This window comes from Plutella xylostella, chromosome 23 (assembly GCF_932276165.1).
Source record: "Plutella xylostella chromosome 23, ilPluXylo3.1, whole genome shotgun sequence".
In the NCBI taxonomy this organism is placed as follows: domain Eukaryota; kingdom Metazoa; phylum Arthropoda; class Insecta; order Lepidoptera; family Plutellidae; genus Plutella; species Plutella xylostella.
The window spans coordinates 2,579,804-2,597,649 of NC_064003.1; the positions used below are offsets into that span (position 1 = coordinate 2,579,804).

The 17,846-nt window shown below is 38.7% G+C and overlaps 1 protein-coding gene across 3 annotated transcripts in view; it reads right to left on the reverse strand.

The window, feature by feature from the left end:
- Window positions 1-12: 12 nt before the first annotated feature.
- Window positions 13-17,846, reverse strand: part of LOC105384732 (leucine zipper putative tumor suppressor 2 homolog) — a 62,385-nt gene continuing 44,551 nt past the window's right edge. For 2 of the 3 annotated variants that reach the window (XM_048629564.1, XM_048629566.1), the window contains 5 exons: window positions 13,153-13,279; window positions 12,596-12,713; window positions 3,228-3,353; window positions 1,773-2,001; window positions 13-1,019 (listed from right to left, as the gene is read on the reverse strand). In XM_048629564.1, the coding sequence (XP_048485521.1) occupies window positions 318-1,019; window positions 1,773-2,001; window positions 3,228-3,353; window positions 12,596-12,713; window positions 13,153-13,279 (1,302 nt within the window). In that variant the 3' untranslated portion in view covers window positions 13-317. The remainder of the gene's footprint in view (window positions 1,020-1,772; window positions 2,002-3,227; window positions 3,354-12,595; window positions 12,714-13,152; window positions 13,280-17,846) is intronic. The other variant, XM_048629565.1, reaches the window with a different exon arrangement.

A 17,846-nucleotide genomic window follows, 5' to 3' on the forward strand; every position in this document is an offset into this window, starting at 1 on the left:
AACAATAATTAGTATTATTTCTCAAAATATTTTTATTTACTCTTATCTACAATAACTTAGAAATTATTTCAATAAAATCATCTATAAGAAATACAAGGTACGGTATTAGAATAATTACGTAATCATAAAATGTAATGTACAATAATTTAAGCCATTGTTTGACGAAAATAACTTAACCCTGAGTATTATACGAACTATTAGAAGCTCAATTATCTATTCATCAAGAAACAAGTCATCAATGGACCTAAATCGAATTACCCTAACTAAATAACGCCTAAATGTATTTACAAAATGCAAGAATATAGTCTTGTTTGGGTTTACAACTCTATAGCTTTCCCGTGTTTGACGTTTTTGCCGTTCTTATTGCAAAGTTCTAGCTCCAACCTCAAACTGTCAACCTCAGCCTCTAAAGTGCGAGATTTCCTGAACATCTGCACGTAATTCAGTTGTAACTGCTTCTGGTATCTCAGCACTTTGTCCTTTTCCTCCGACCATTTTCTCCGTTCGCTGTTGAACTGTGTGTCTTTCGCTTCCAACTCGCATTTGAGTCTTTCCACCATGGCGGTGGCTTGGCACGGCTCGTGGCAAGAGTCAGGGAGTTCTCCGTTCAGTCTTTGTACTTCCGCGTCTTCTAACGCACTGTCTGTCGGCGTCCAATGGTACTCGTTGCTTTTGCACACTTCGTAAATGCCCCTCATAGTTCTCCCACACTGTATGCCTTCATAGTTACTGAGAGATACATCGGATAATTCTTGTCTTAGTTCCTTCAGTTCAGTTTTCAGTCGTTCGACTTCGATTTTGCCGGATTCCTTAGTCTTGGATAAGTCGGAGACGCTTTCCATGAGATCGTTGGTGAGTCGGTCCACTTCTGCTTGCAGTCGTTTGACGGTCTTGTCTTTCTCTTCGGACTCTGTTCGGAGTCTCGTGATTTCTTTCTCTTTCTTGTCGAGAGCTTCCCTCAGCTGGCGACAGTCTGCCTTCAGCGTGAGGTACTCGTGGCCTTTTGCTGTTTGCTCGTTCTGGAAATAGATAAATATATTCGGTTAGTTTAAGTACGTAGTAGATTATTAGGCTTGTTGAGTGGACTAATGATGTCAATATGTGCTCTTGCATGTAACCTAATCTCAATAGATCCAACTTTCAAAGCGTCTATATTTTATTAACCAACAGCTGGACTTGGTCCTCTGCCATGCCAACACTCTGTCCTCAACCTAATTTAGGCTTCTCTACTGGCAACCTGTCTTTAGTCCAAAGGGCTGGAGGGTAGTCCAAGTTTAATATTTTAGGACTGTCCACTCAAGAAATTTAGAGGTATCTTAAGCATCCTTCAACTGGGTATCGTCAAGCCTCTCGCCTCTCTTTCCACGTATCGAGGCCTTTTATAGTCCTAAGTGTCTAATCATCTAGATATTATACATTACCTGAGCATCCTTCAACTGTGTCTTCAGCAGCGATATCTCGCCAGCCCTCTGGCACAAGCTCCACTCGGTATCCTCGAGTCTCTGTCCCAGCAAGGCTCTGCCTCGTCTCAGCCGAGCCATCTCCGCCTCTCTCTCCTCATCCCTTACTGTCTAGTTTACCTTTCTATACGCGTGCCTGGGGCCTTTTTTATAATCCTTACTGTCTAGTTTACCTTTATACATTTATATAAGCAGTCCCTTAAATGGCAGTCCCGCTTGCAATTTTAACCCCTTTTCCATCGTCATCATCATCAAACGGTCTATTAAAAGACAAGACTGCTACCTATACATTATAATCTAGATATGCATTACCTGGGCATCCTTCAACTGAGTCTTCAGCAGCGATATCTCCCCAGCCCTCTGGCACAAGCTCCACTCGGTATCCTCGAGTCTCTGTCTCAGCAGCGCCCTATCTCTCCTCAGCCGGGCCATCTCCGCTTCTCTCTCGCCGTCGCGAGGGCCGCGGGTGGCGTAGCTCTGTAGCGTGAGCCCGCGCGACGCCCGCACTCGCACCTCGTGGGCTCGGAGACGGTCTGTTGTGCTGGAAGTGGATGGATTTGCGGTTTGAGATTGGTGAATTAGGTAGGTATAAGTTACATGCATACCCTTATAGAATACCTGTAGAGTGAAATTAAACCGGTGTCTTGAAGGAGGCTCAATGTTTAGGGGTAGGCAGTTACAGTATGTATGTATCGTATATGGTATACGGTACTATGTATTTAGTGACTAACAAAAAGTATATGTCCAATAGTGGACTGTTACAGTGAACTGACGATTAAGGGCTACTGGACACTGTCGCAGTTTAGATACATCTAAAGCCACCACCTTTATAATTTTGAGCAGTGTTGGGCAAGTTTGGAGTTGGGACTGTTTGCCATGCTTCAACTTTCAATAATCAACAATAATATTTTTTATGATTTAAGTCTTGATTAAAGACCTCCCTGAAATTGTGTTCCCTGTAGTCACCTCATAGTGCCCTTTTCATGTTTTGCATTAAGATCTTAGAACAACTTGAAGTTACGCTTGACCGGTCTTCTACACGGATGCTACGGCATGGAAGTGAATGAAAGGAAGCATCTAATACCCTCCTAATACCATACTATTATAAGGGGTTAAGGAACTTTATGATCATAGCCTATTAGCTAGTAAAGCGGTAATGGGCTATAGTTTTGTCGGCTGCTTGAACCGGCATAAAAAACTGTGCCGGTCAGTAATTTTAGGATGTTACAAAAAGAAACTTAATTCGATCAAAGTGAAAAGGTCACACCTACAAGCATTGTAGTTTGAATGTAATTTACACGGTGTTCTATAGGATATTTCATGTTTTCGTTTGTAGTAGCATCCAGTCTAGGACTAGTTTACATAGTAAACTATAGGTATAAAAGCTTGTCAACGCCAATTTTATGGTAAAACGAAGATTGCTGCACTTCATGACTATATTTTTGTCAAGACTATATTTTACTAGATCTTCCAAAAGTGGTATACTTATACCTAATAAGCCGAAAGGGGGTGACTAATATTGCTCCACCATAGAAATTTTGTTGGTCACGTCATCACGTGACTTAACTATTTATAAAGAGCTGTTTTTTCGCGAATTTTAAAAAGTCCTAGAACAACTTGTTCAGTATGAACCCCTGACTTACCCGCCTTCGGCTTACTATACCACTTTTATACCCTCTATACTGCTGTACTAAACTGATCAGAACATTCTGTAGGTATACATCACTAAGAGTGGCCATTAACCCCCACATTCCTCACGCCACTAACCTGTAGTCATGATGCTCCTGGTGCCTTGGCGTGGGCTCGCCTAGCTCGGCCACCCCCGAATCCGCGGGCGACGGCGCGGCCGGCTCCTTGCACTCGTGAGTGGAGAGGAGAGAGTGGGACTTGCTGCTGGAATGAGAAGAGTGAGGGGTTAGGTTGGTGACAAAGACTATGGTTTGTGGCCGTGGTGGAGGGTATAAGATTAGCGTCATCACTGACTGCCCAGGTTGCACTGGACGTATGCAAGGGCAGGACGGTATGGTATTACATAATAATTGTAACTATGCAGGGCGCCGGGTGCTCCTTGCACTTGTGGCTCGAGAGCAGCGAGTGGGACTTGCTGCTGGAATGAGAAGGAGGAGGTGGGTTAGAGTGTGTTGAAGACAAAGAGTAAAGCTAGACTATGGTTTATGGCATTGGAGCTTATCGTCAATCGCTAACTGCCTAGGGTGCACTGGACGTATGCCGGGCCAGGTATATCTATTATTATAGAGGGAACCGGCAGCTGCTTGCACTCGTGAGTTGAGAGGAGATAGTGGAACTTGCTGCTGGAATGAGAAGGTTGAGATAGTTAGGTTGGTTGTTGTTCGCTGGTTAAAGATTTTTCTTCTAGTCTGTTGCTGACACTGGAGTTACCGTCAGTCGCTGACTGCCCAGGATGCGATTTAACCCCGGGATAGCGAGTTTACATGAGACTTACGCTTATGAACTTCAGGCATGGTGTAAGATACGGACACATAGTTACTGGGCTGGGCTAGGACTAACAGAAGAACTGGACTAGCATTGGGCTGTATAATTAACATTAAACTGATAAATTGAGGGACCTCTCCTGTTGCCGTTGATCAGATGACGTAAGGTAATCGATAGTAGATGTTAGGGAGGCCTATCCAGACTGTAATGATCCTTAGCAGAGGATGTTAGATGTTGATAATAATTAAAGTCGTGTTAAAAACTTATTCAAACTTTAATTAATAATAAATTACGTAACGTCGATCGTTCATTATCCCCATCCGGTAAAACCGACGCATACGCATAAAGTCATTGTTCCGAGGCGAGCTAAGAAAACCTCATTAGCCGTACAATAATAAATCTCGCACGTTATTTAAAACATACTGCCCTATGCGGAAGGAAACTAGACTTTACTAGACACTACAGTAACAGCAGAACGTAACACTCGATGAAAGCGAATGCTGGTCGGCCGTGAGTGATGGCACGAGATTACAGATTATCTGTAACGATACGCAACAAGCGAAAGTGAACCGATTGAGATCTGTTCTGTGCTTTCTGCTCTGTGACAAATGTTGGCGGGAAAATGTGACAGCTGATAATGACATCCTTTCCGTAATGTACAGTCGGGGGATTAAAATATGAAAACATGTCACTGACTAAACACGATGCCATTGTGGTATTTTACAGCTGACTGTGTCATTATCATGGATTGCCGAGTGATTGCTGAAGATTATTTTACAGAATCACCAGCAGTTTCGTTTTCGTGAACTGTCAGAACAGAACCCATGCTTGCGATCTAAGGGTGCTTAAGCTTAATTTAATAATGTGTTTGTGCTAAGCTTAATAATGTGCTTACATACCTACTCAATATAAAATATAAACTTGTCTGAAGCCGAAATGAAATATAAGGTGGCCATCTTTTGGTTCCCCTACTGTACATAGGTATTATGGCATGGCTACTTCTATACAGCCATGTGATGGAATGACGGGTGGTATGGTTTATTAGAATTTCAGATTCTGAGATTTATGGCCCGAGCCTAATTTGGCTTGAATTAGCCGCTAATGAATGAATTTTGAAATAAATTAACTAATTAGGATTACGATCTATTTATTTAAACTGGATCTAGAAAGTTTAGAAAAGCCTTACTCAATCGATCTCTATTAGATAAGAATTACGAAGCAGACATGATATTTAAGTATATACCAACAACGCCTACGAAATATATCTACCTACCCAGGGAGTGTGAAAATTACCAATTTTTTATAATTGGTCATGCTCATGCTCGGATATGGCCATGGCGTGAAGTGGCGTACAGCACGAAAACAACAAACTTACACATAAGGTAGAACTTATTTACTAACCATGAGAACAAACCCCAAAAAACGCAATCGTTTTAGCTCTAATTTGACTTATGTACCGGCTTGAGTAATTATCTTCAATGATTGCGGAAGTCATTGCCGATATTGCCTCGGTACTTACGCCCATATATGGAGTACTTATTAGCTCCGTACTTAAATATTCTGGTCACTGCTTTGGCTAATTTCTTACATTCATACACGATGGCATTTGCAGATAGATAATTACATCTTTTAACTGGAAGTGAGTTAAAGTGGTCATTTTTATATCATTCTTTTCCGAATGCCTTAATCTCTTGATAGTTAGATTTACCTCTATCTAATGTAATTATTGTTTTATTGCAGTGGCAGTTAAACTGTTACGGTCCAGTGAAATGAAATTACAGGAATTATACATATACAGGGTGATTCATTTAATTATAGACTAGAAGAACTATATGCTCAAATTGAGTAACGAAAGTGTTTACTGTCGTAATTTAGATTTAATTAATTATAAAAAGATTATGCGAAGTTTTTTTTTAAATCTCCCGGAGTATTAGAGCAAAGCGCATTCATAAAAGTTCCAATAGAGTGATCTAGTTTGTGATATGACTGAAGATATGAAATACAGCTAGGTATAGTGGAGACTTTCCCTAAGTAGTTTTTCATGGTGCTCGTAAATTTCATCATTATCAGCCAATATAATCGTCCACTGCTAGATAGGTTAACCAAATTTTCTAACTCTTAAAAGTGGATATTACGTACCTTTTCGTTAGTTAGAGCCCGTAAAGTAGGAGTATCTACCAAATCTAAAGCCCTACACTTGACACTATAACATCTTCACGTCTGACCTTATACATTACATAAGAACCTTCCTATACCTCATTATAGCAGGCATACAAAAATAGAGGAGTCAGTTAACAATAACCCAAAGGCATTTTGGTCATATGTCAAAAGCATAAGATCCAATTGCACATACCCTTCTACTATGACATATGGTGATAAGTTTAGTGACTCTGGCCATGGTATTAGCGAACTTTTTGCCTCGTTCTTCCACTCAACTTTCCTGAGTTGTAACACTAGTATTAACGATTGCCCAATCGCGGACAACGCAGACAAGCCTATTATCGGTGACATCTCATGCATCGACATTTCTTCCCATGCAGTTGAACAACTTCTACGCTCTCTGGACCTATGCAAATCTGCAGGTCCTGATGAATTGCCCGCTATCTTACTTGTATCTTGTGCTTCTGAATTATCTTTGCCTGTCACATTACTCTTTCGCAAAATTTTAACAGAGGGTGTAATGCCACTTATTTGGAAACGTGCATTTATCTCTCCCATTCACAAAAAGAACACTAAAAATAAGGTTGAAAATTACAGGCCTATCTCCAAACTCTGTCTCTTAGCTAAAGTCCTTGAGCGTCTCATCCACGATCAGCTATACCCTAGCCTTAAATACTCATTTAGTCCATCCCAGCACGGCTTCCTGAAAGGCCGCTCCACAGTGTCCAACCTTTGTCTGTTCAACGACTACCTTACGGAGAAGATGGATACTCGTAACCAGGTTGATGTTATATATACGGACTATAGCAAGGCCTTCGACCGCATTGACCACTCACTGCTTATATGCAAGCTACAGGACATAGGTGTTCGGGGCTGCTTGTTATCGTTTTTCAAGTCATACGTCACTGCGAGGTCTCAGGCCGTTGTACTCAATGGATTCACATCTTCTTGGATGAGCATCCCATCTGGAGTACCGCAGGGATCCCTTTTAGGGCCACTCCTGTTCATTATTTTCATCAACGATATTGGTACGTGTTTTCACCATTCCAATCACCTACTATTTGCTGATGATATGAAGGTTTTTGGAGTTGTGAATAACGCGGACGACGAGAGGCTTCTCCAAGAGGATCTACGTAGGTTTGACGCTTACTGTGTTATGAATAAGCTCGATATTAATGTTGAAAAATGCTTCCTATTAACATATACACGGAGAGTTAATGTGTTCCCAAGTTCTTACACACTACAGGATAAGATAATATCTAAACTTACTGCTACTAAGGATTTGGGTGTAATTCATGACCAAAAATTAATATTTGATCTCCACATAGATAGCATTCTCAATAAAGCTTCACGATCCCTTGGCTTCATTATGCGATCTTCTAAGCCCTTTAGAAATATGAAAACTATTAAAATACTGTATTGTGCCTACGTCCGAAGCCACCTTGAATATGCGTCACAAATTTGGAATCCGCAGTACGATTTATACATTGGGAGGCTTGAACGTATCCAAAAAAAATTTGTAAGATACTTAGGTTTCAAATTCAAACTCCCAAGTATGGACTACAACAAACGATGTGTCAAATTGCATCTTCTACCTCTCAAATTACGTAGAGACATAAATGATGTAATTTTTCTGGTGAAAACCTTTCGTGGCCAAGTCGACTGCCCAGACTTACTTAACAAACTCGGCTTGCGGATTCCAACCAGGAGGACCCGCTCTCGGCCCCTCCTTTCCATCCCTCGCTCAAATAGCAATTATAGACATAACACTTTTGTGATTAGAGCTGCCGAAACATACAACCGTCTATGTAGCAATACCGGTGTTGATCTATTTTATAGTAGTTATAACTCAATTAAGGACCACATTATTAATAAATTTGTTAGCTCACTGTGATGCTAATCGTAAATTTTAAGTAAAGTATAAGGTTTCTATATGTGAAAACCTTTAACTGGCATGTTTGTTACTATTAATTTTTACTATTCCTAGTTCTGTAATTCCATGCTGTTGGTTTTCCATGCTTTATTAATAAATAAATAAATAAATAAATACTCAGTGGTGGAGAGGCGTCTCGCTTGGCGGCGTGTGTCGGTTCGATGGTGATGGCGTCCAAGACGGACCATGTACTAGATACCTACCGTCGTAACGTGCCAGTGAGTACTATTATAGTGCTTTTTGTGAAGAATGAATAACAAGTAGGCTGAGATTGTAAATTGTTATGGGTTATGGGCTTTTCTCTGAAGTAGCGGGTGGAAAATTGAGTTGGTAATGTAAGGCGGCGCGGACCCAAATACATTTTAAGCTAGGCATGTTTGTTAAGTATTATATTCTTACCCCCAAATTCATAGAGATTTTTGACATTTTACATTTACAATAGGTTTAAAATTGACGTTGTGGTATACGAATTTCAACCTTTTGATTTAAGTACGCAAAACTCAAACAAAATTTTCAAACTTAATTTGGATGTTGCAGTATGTAACCGTAGAGGTATATTTAAATAGCATTCGGCGTAAAAACTTACATAGGTACCTTGCATTACTATGTTGTAGTACAGTACTGCACGCGGGTACAGAATGTAGTAAGAATGTGTAAAGCCGCGGCACACTCACATACCGTAGGGCGACAAGATTCCTAATTACAAATTCAATTAAACCGCTACTCGGACCCTATTTACATAAGATGGTACTAGTAACACATACTTAGCCCATAAGTACATAGCTTTATTATGTATGTACGCAGCAGACCGCACTTCCTATGTAAGATGCATCTGTACATCAAACATTCAGGTAGTATTGTTACAACCAACATAATACGTAGTATCGTATTCAGAATGGTGATCTGTGTATGTGTAGCTATCATTATCCCTAATGAAAAAATTGGGAAGTCATGACAGTTGTTCGTTTTTTTTTAATTCGTAATTCGTAGCGTGAACTAATTAGGAGGTCGTATAATTCAGATAAAATAATGATATACTTAAGTGATAAATCTAGGATTTTCTGCAAATACTAGGCTTCTTATTTTAGGATAGGTCGAAATAGTAACTATGTTGCAATAAACAGTATGATGAACAGTAAATAATTACAATATAGCAAGAAGATAGATAACAACATCCGTTGTCCATTTGCTATTGTTCTTCCCGTTCCTAGATACAATCAGAATGCATCATCATAGTTTTTGCGCAATTTCCCTTTATTTGATAGAGGAACATATTACATACATTGAGCACATAGGAAAGCGATTAGAGAACTGTGCTATCCTTCAATATACTTAGTAAATATTCAAATACCTATGTAGGTATTTTATTATGCTAATATTTAATTAATCTACCTCTACCACCGAGCTATCAAACCACCCTTAATATCCCTGAAACGTAAAGTCTTACTAGACCACTTATATCTTCATCATCAGCATCGCCCAGCAATGGTCGACTGCGGGACAAACTCAAAGCCTCTGCCTCCTCCTTCGTCATCATTCAGCTTTTTTCCCTTATAAAGGTTAAATATTAAAATGCCCATCAAATGGCGATGAAACCTCAACGCAGCTCGTCAGTTTATCAGAGTGGAACCATGCACTTACAACAGCATAATACGAGGAATAAATTAGTCTACAATTAATATTTAAAATAGCATTTTGACAGAGCACTTAGCTGAGATGTGGTAACTAGAGCGAAGAGGAGTAAAACAACGTAAACGTAAGAAAATGAGGTGGTTTATGAAAACGGTTTAAAAACTAGATGCGCTAAACTGGATTGAAAGTTACTGATTAATTTACATAAGAAAATGTATAGGAGTGTCAGCTGGTAATACGCAATGCGGTTGCCTTATAAAGTAGGACCTTACAGATTAATCCAATTTAATCTAGATCTAGATAATACTTACTTCAACATCCCGTATATCCCTATAATCCGTTTAGCAGAATATTAGTGCACACTGCACAGTATCTATCACAGTAATATTAGAGCATTTCCTAAAAAAACTTGGCACAACAAAAACACAAAATAATCACAAAAAAATCCGCGTTCCCAAGAATATTCAGACTATGACCACGAAATTCGAAAAAAAAAAAAACCACTGGCCACTAACAAACTGCAACTTTTCTTTCGTTGAATTTCGAATAGAATAGAACGATTTCAAATTAGGAATAGGCGTTGGTACAACATGTATGATCGTATCACGCGCGACGGACTGACTACGTCGTCGGTAGCAGTCCGTCATATTGCACGATGTATGTTTACGCGCTGCGGCCGGGGTGCTAAGATGAACGTTTTAGCTGTGGATTGTGGGTTTCCTTTTCATTTTATGATGAAAGTTGAAGTCATTTTTATGGACTTAGGGTATTGCACAACGATGTGCAGTAAGCTATCGATCTTAATTTGAGGAAATTTGGAATATGGATGTTGATATTAACTTTAATACAATTAAACTTACTTACTTAATGCATTTATTATTAAGGGTGGGAGAATTCAATTGAATTTTCAGTCATTTTAGTAAATCATCCTAGTTTATGAAGCAGTAACATTCATTGGAACATGTTGTACTAAGGAAAAGGAATCCATAATTTAAAATTTACTTAACTTTTGTTGTTTTTTGTAGTTTTAGAAAACGACAGGGCCATTTTAGCTCCCTCACCACTCAATCATCTACTAGGCCACCATTCACGAATTCAAACGAGGTATCTTGTATGTATGAGATGATGTTACACCATTGACTGATATTTAACTTTAATGCAAGGGTATATGGTTGTGTTTGGTGTAACAGGGTTCGTCACGCAAAGTTCCATAGTTGTCTTAACTCTCATTGCGTTAATTGTAGTCGAATGAAATTAATTAAGAGGAACGATGGTCGCCCTCATGTAAGTCGATGACATTCTGTGAATTGGTATCTACAGGGTTCAGTTTTATCAGTGATTGACCGCGAGGTATGATTGGGCAATGGATCCGATCTAGATACTTATTGAAAAACATCTGATTAAAATAAGGAAATTTTTGTGATTTTTTAATTTTATTTTTTGTTATACAAAAGGACTCAGCCTTCTAATCCGTATTAATATGTGTGGACCTACGGACTACAATTTATATACAATATGTACTAACAAGAATTAATTATAAATAAGCTACATTACATTGTTTTTATCTAGTTTTTGTTCACTTCATATCTACAAGGAAAACGTAACTATTGTAAAAATAACTACTTAATTACGCTTAGCACGACATGCATAATACGTTTTTATTAAGTAATGGGTAGTTTTTTTTTTATAATTTAGCTTATCTAAATCTGACAATAAGATAGTAATTATACCACACACGCACTTAATTAACATTGTATGTGTTATTCTTAAACGCATCAGGCAATAGCAAACATTAATTACCGAATGCGAAATTAAACATACTCGTAACTTCGTAAGACTGGAATTTCAGCAAGAAACAGTGGTTTCGGAGTTTTCAGTTACTTCGTATACAGGGTATTCAGTTTTTTCATAAATAAAATTATGAAAATTTAGGATGTAATATAATTATATATGTACCTATATGCTTACCTAATACAAATACTGTGTAATATGTATAATATAAAAGTTCAACCTTTTTTAATGCGCCATATTCAGACAATTTGTATTTTATAACAAAAATCATTGTCTCTAGTATGACTATTGTATTTTTTACACATTGTTATTAAGTAGGTACTTATAGTTATTTTCATGGCTTACTCGTAAGTATCCGGCCTTTTTAACTCATTATTAAAATGTAGGTACCGTCAATAGTTACTAGAATAGGTAGGTACTTATACCGCAGTAAAGTAAATTAAAAAAAATTAAGTAAACGAGATCTCATTAGCAAAAAGCTATCCTAGTTAGCCTTTATACTTTCCTACCCTTTAATCCAAAGAGTTGGAAAACATTTACCTATACAACTGTATACCTGTGGAAACTGTGTCAGTAAACATTATGAATACGCCAGTATAATAAGGCTACGACTGGCCAAGTCGTGACCATCACTGGCCGGGGGTGTAGCATGCCTCCCAACACCGCGCACCGTTAGTGAAATACACTGAATACTGTGAACACATACACGGCCAGCTGTTTGGAATATTTTTACTTGGTTACAATTTACAATGTAAGTTTCAAAGGCTTGGTTGGGAGTTTGTGTTTGGGAGTATACTTAAGTCATTAATTTTCCTAACTATCTATCGTGACGTAGGAAAATGGATACCAATTTCCTAGTAGGTATTACTCATGAACAAGCAATCTTCTACCACACATAACATCTCCCAAAGACCGCCACAGCCCACAACACACTGCTGAGTGATGCTGTAAAAAAATCTTACCTCACTCATTAACAGAGGGGAGGATGGGCTATTTTGGCTCAGTTAGACCTCTATAATAACCATGCGACAGATAATACACGAGCAATGAAAAAGTACCAGTGACATATGGAACGGCAATGGCAGGTGGAACTTTTATGTTGCTCGCTCGTGAGTGCATGCTGACTTGCCGAGTAGCAAAGCTCGACTAAATTCTGAAGACTCACACAATAGCAGAGTGGTGTCTGTGGTGCAGCGGCGCGGGGAGCGGGGCGGGAGGGAGCGCGGACAGCGACGCGGGCTGCGGCGACCCGCACCAGCGCGCCTCGCGGACGTCGGATGAGCCTGGGGGTGGAAGTAAAATTGTGAGATGGGTACGAACTTAACTCGTGATAGTAAACATAAAAAAAACTTGATTTTGTGATGAAAATTGCAGAATATTTTGTTCAAAGGCTCGATCTATCAAGAGAAGAAAGGGAATGGGAAAGAAACACAATAGCAGCATCATGTAGCGTTTGTGCCTTACCTGTCATATTTTCCATTGCTAACGAAGGATCGTCTTCACACAACAGCATAACTCTAAGTCAGTGGCTTGTAATCCCTACTACTGCCATTGAATAAACAACAAACATACATTATCATAATAATAAAATTATTTATTGAACTCAAGAAAAACTTTAAGATCCCCCACTAGAATACCCTGATTTAGGGGGCCAGTCTCTTTCGTTCATAATACATGTAAACAGTAAGTTTAGATATAAGTGACACACGTCATCATACTTACTGCCATAAAGAGTCATGTGCGAAGGCGGGCGGCTGGCCAGCACAGGCGTGGAGCCGTAGCGCTCGCCGCCCGCCGACAGCCGGCCGCCCAGCGGCTTGAACGCGATAGGGCGGATCACGGACTTGCCCTGCAACAAGGGAGAAATGGTTAGATGGTTCATGATTAGTAGTAGTATATATTTATACGTACATAAAAACACTTTAGATAACAAAGACATAAAACTGAAACACAATACAATAAGGGCTGCCTTATCGCTAAAAGTGATCTCTTCCAGGCTTTGACTAAAGATAAGATTAGACTAAAAGTCAAAGGTACTCAGCGGAAGCAGGCAAAAATAGTAACATAAGAGTTTCGTTTGATAGAGGAAATCGGTTCGGCCGTTTGGGAGCTACGATCACAGACACAAACACATAGCCTTGTTAAAATTATGACACCCTTCTTTTTGCGTCGAAGGATATAATTTCAATATAAAAGCATAAGAGAATCTACAATGACGACCGAATGGCGTAGTGGTTAGTGACCTGACTACTGAGCCGACGGTCCCGGGTTCGATTCCCGGCTGGGGCAGATATTTGTTTAAAGACAGATATTTGTACTCGGGTCTTGGGTGTTGATATTTATATTTAGTATCTATCTATCTATGTATTTGTGTAGATATATCAGCTGTCCGACACCCATAACACAGGTTCTGCCTAGCTTGGGGTCGGATGGCCGTGTGTGAGATGTCCCCACATATTTATTTATTTATTTATTTATTTATTTACAATATTACACACTCACTTACAACGATTATAGATTTTAAAAAACGCTACTGCCTATTGCTGCTTTTATGCAATATGTCCCCAAGCTTAAGTCTCAATCAATTTAACTATTCAGTGAGCGTATCTAATAGATGTACAGCTCTACGTGCTTATTATAATTACGACTATAACAAAAGGTGTTTTGCATAACGCCAAAAGAAATTTCAATCTGATAGATTAATTGGGGAAAACTAAAGTGATCGGTGTAGTTGCAAATATGGGAACTTAACTTGTAGGTATACATAATATTGTACATTAGTATGTGATCAAATTGTAATGCATGGTTAATAACAGACATGGTAAACAATCATAATATTCTAGGTAAGTAATAGTGATACCGTCAGGATAAAAGAATACAGATTGATAAAAGCACTCGTATAAACTTGAAAATCCAATAAGAGTCTGGTTCTGTTCATAAATTCTGTAAAAATGTATAAACAGGTAAATATGTAAGCTACACCAACCAAACCTAATGATCAATTATATTTTAATAAACGGAGGTAATCAGTTGCTTTAAAACATGTATTACCTACCAGAAAATTACACAAAATCGGTATGTTACCTAAGAACCTACACCTGTAAATTGAACTAAATGTAAGATTTCCTCATGTAGACTCTTTTGGTGATTTCAATTATCGTAATGGTCCATACCAAATTTGCGAATGTCCTTGTGTTATTTGGACCGTAGTCTTTGTAACGCCTGACATAACATAAGGCCGGTGAGATACAAATATTAGTAGCTTGTTTTTACATTGAAAGCAGGCCTTAGTTTTTTTTAAGTTACATCGTGAAGATTGAAAGATTTGTGTCTGGCTATGGCAATGCATAGGACAAACTTACGTTACGAGTATTAACGGTTAAGCCATTTTATGCTTGAGGTGTAAAATTAGGGCGTTTAGATTACATATGTCTGATAACTTTTCGACAGTACCAGCCTCCTACACACACATTGCAGTAAAATATTTTTCAAGTAGATCATAAGTCTCATAAATAATTTCATTCCTTGTACGGAGAACACAAGATACGGTACAAAAAGTGACAGCATACGACCCGAAATCAATTTTTGTAACATTATACTCGGGTTCTTTTTCAAAATACTTCAAGGTACTTATAGTACTTAGGTAATATTTTAGTTATCTCGCTTGCTGAGCACGGATTTGACATTTTGCACGCAGATCACGCAATGAAATGTCACGGCGGAAAGGTCAATAAAGGTATAATATATGATGCGACACTGCTCATCCCGTAATGACTGAATATTTTGAACGCACGACGCAATTAGGATTAGATAATTATTTATGAGATCACGCACAGCAAGCAAACAAGAGACGTTACCTCATACCGTCAAACAGAAGTAAGAAGAACCGTTAAGTGTGTGTCTGGAGGGTAACCCAGGTGACCATTCTAAACATCTATTGTTACTATTGTACAAATTCAATAGGGTATAAAATAAATTGAAAATACCCATAAGAAATAAAATCATTTAGAAGAATTTAGAAGTGGGTCCAAAGTTAAGTGTTATGTTTAAATTAAAATTAAAGTTGTAACGTTATTTATTTCTTCCAAATAAATAACTTACATCATAATAATTAACTTCATAATTTATTTGTAAATTCCCTTTTAAAGTATCGACTTTATCGATAACTTAATCTTCGCGTCGATAATTCTTCAAATTATCGACGCGTTCCCATCCCTAGCCAGCGAAGCGGTCTTTTGTTATTGTCCCCACCTCTCACGGCAGCCCCACTCGGTGACCACTGGCTCTCGATCATTCGTCCACGGGCTACGGCATCGACTGCGCGTGACCCTACCTCACGGCAGTCCTCTAGGTGCCTAGCCCGCTCTAAAGTGTCGAATGACCTAGACTTTACCAGTGGTGCCTTGTGCGTGTCTTCCCCAATATCGGGGTCCACGGTACGGTGTACCTACTGCACGTAACTACCTACTTCTACGGCTCGCCCTCTACGTGCTGGTTCGGCAACCCCCTACCTTCGTGTTGCTGACCACGCCGCGCAGCCGAGCTACACGCCACGCGCACGCAACGGCCACGTGACCTGCCTGCCTACCTACCTGGGCACTGGAGAAGAGGACTTCCACGCCGGTCGCGTTATCGGGATTCCACGCCGATACTCTTCGACTCAGGGGAGTCCCTATCCGTGCCAACTGAAAATTGACTGATCGTGTAGTGTAGGCCTAACCCACACTTGACCTCTTAATAAATTTGTGTCAAGCTTAAACCTGGCTTCTCATTTCTACCTCTCCGTTAGCTAGCCATTTTTATAAGCGCGACACTGGCGCCCAACGTGGGGCTGCCGCGATAGTGGGGACAATAACAAAAGACCGCTTCGCTGGCTAGGGATGGGAACGCGTCGATAATTTGAAGAATTATCGACGCGAAGATTAAGTTATCGATAAAGTCGATACTTTAAAAGGGAATTTACAAATAAATTATGAAGTTAATTATTATGATGTAAGTTATTTATTTGGAAGAAATAAATAACGTTACAAAGTTCAGAACAAAGCTCTATGTTCTAGTATTGTTAGAGATGCATTGTACCGTATAATTCAATGACATCACGAGCATGTACTTAGGCACTGAACTTTAACCAAATGGGTGGACTTTTTAATTCCCCCAATAAATCGGACAAAACGACAACATCACTCACGACCTTTAAATAATTAATAGAATAGAAGAACAAAAGAAACAAACGTTGTTATTCATGCGAAGATGTTGTACTGAACATTATTCTTAGTTGGAATTAGAATTGAATTGAATTGAATTGCGTTGGGAAAGTTCAAGAGACGGAAAAAGTTCATGCCAATTTGTGGATGTAGCAAAAAGTAAGATTATCATTAGTTTTAATGCTCTTATTCATGGATCAACTAACAACTTCAGTTACGTGGCGAAGTTATGGTGTTATGTGTATTTTGATTGGAATTTTATAACTTCTATAACGCTTGTAGTCATTAATGTAAATTAAAAGTGTGTATCTATGTAAATAATATAATATGTTACTTTATATTTATTACCTAAAATTGGTGTTTTATTAGCTGACGTTCTATTCCTTTCGCTTTCGTTTGGTTGATGGATTACATAGCTTTACATGAGATCAGCATACATTATTTAAACTAATCTTTGACATAACTTTTGAGTTTGTTTCCCACGTGAAATTTCAAGGAACTCTCACTGTACCAAATTAAAGCGGTAGTTACGAGTATACAAATACAGTTTCAGTTAGGTGTCAGAGTCACCTGTTTTGTCAGAATTTTACACAATCATTTTTAAATCTTAATTGGGACCATAGAGCAATACTATAACTCTAAAATAAATTTACCTCAACTTAGATTTTAAATTATGTATTTGTACAACATGAGTGTTGTGTTGTGTACAATCTTAGGTTCTGTTACTTGGAACAATTTTGCTTACCTCACCTTCTTCGATATAGCTATAATAATAGCATAGAGCCTAATTGCCAAGTATTACAAATCCTTAATCTAATCTAACTTATCGATCTTCATTTACAAATTGGCCTATAGCTTTCGTAATACTATTGAAGATGAATGTGGCCTTGTACGTCTTTTCTAGTAACTATCTATTATGTGTTCTTTCGAAACACACAGCGTTGAGTGAAGAAACAATTATTTGATTTCTTAGTATAAATAGGAAAAAATGGGTTTTTACATACCAATCTGCTGTATTTTCCTCTCTTTCACTTTAGCCAGTGGACAGTGCAGTCTAGAATCTGGATTCTACTCTGTGACGCGCTGTCAAATTTCTGACATAGCTTTTTGATTTCTTGAATCAAACGCGTTTATATATTTTTGAAAATGGATTTTTTACTAATAATCCATGATAATATTCGTGTTTGTGGAATAAAACAATCAATAAAAGTG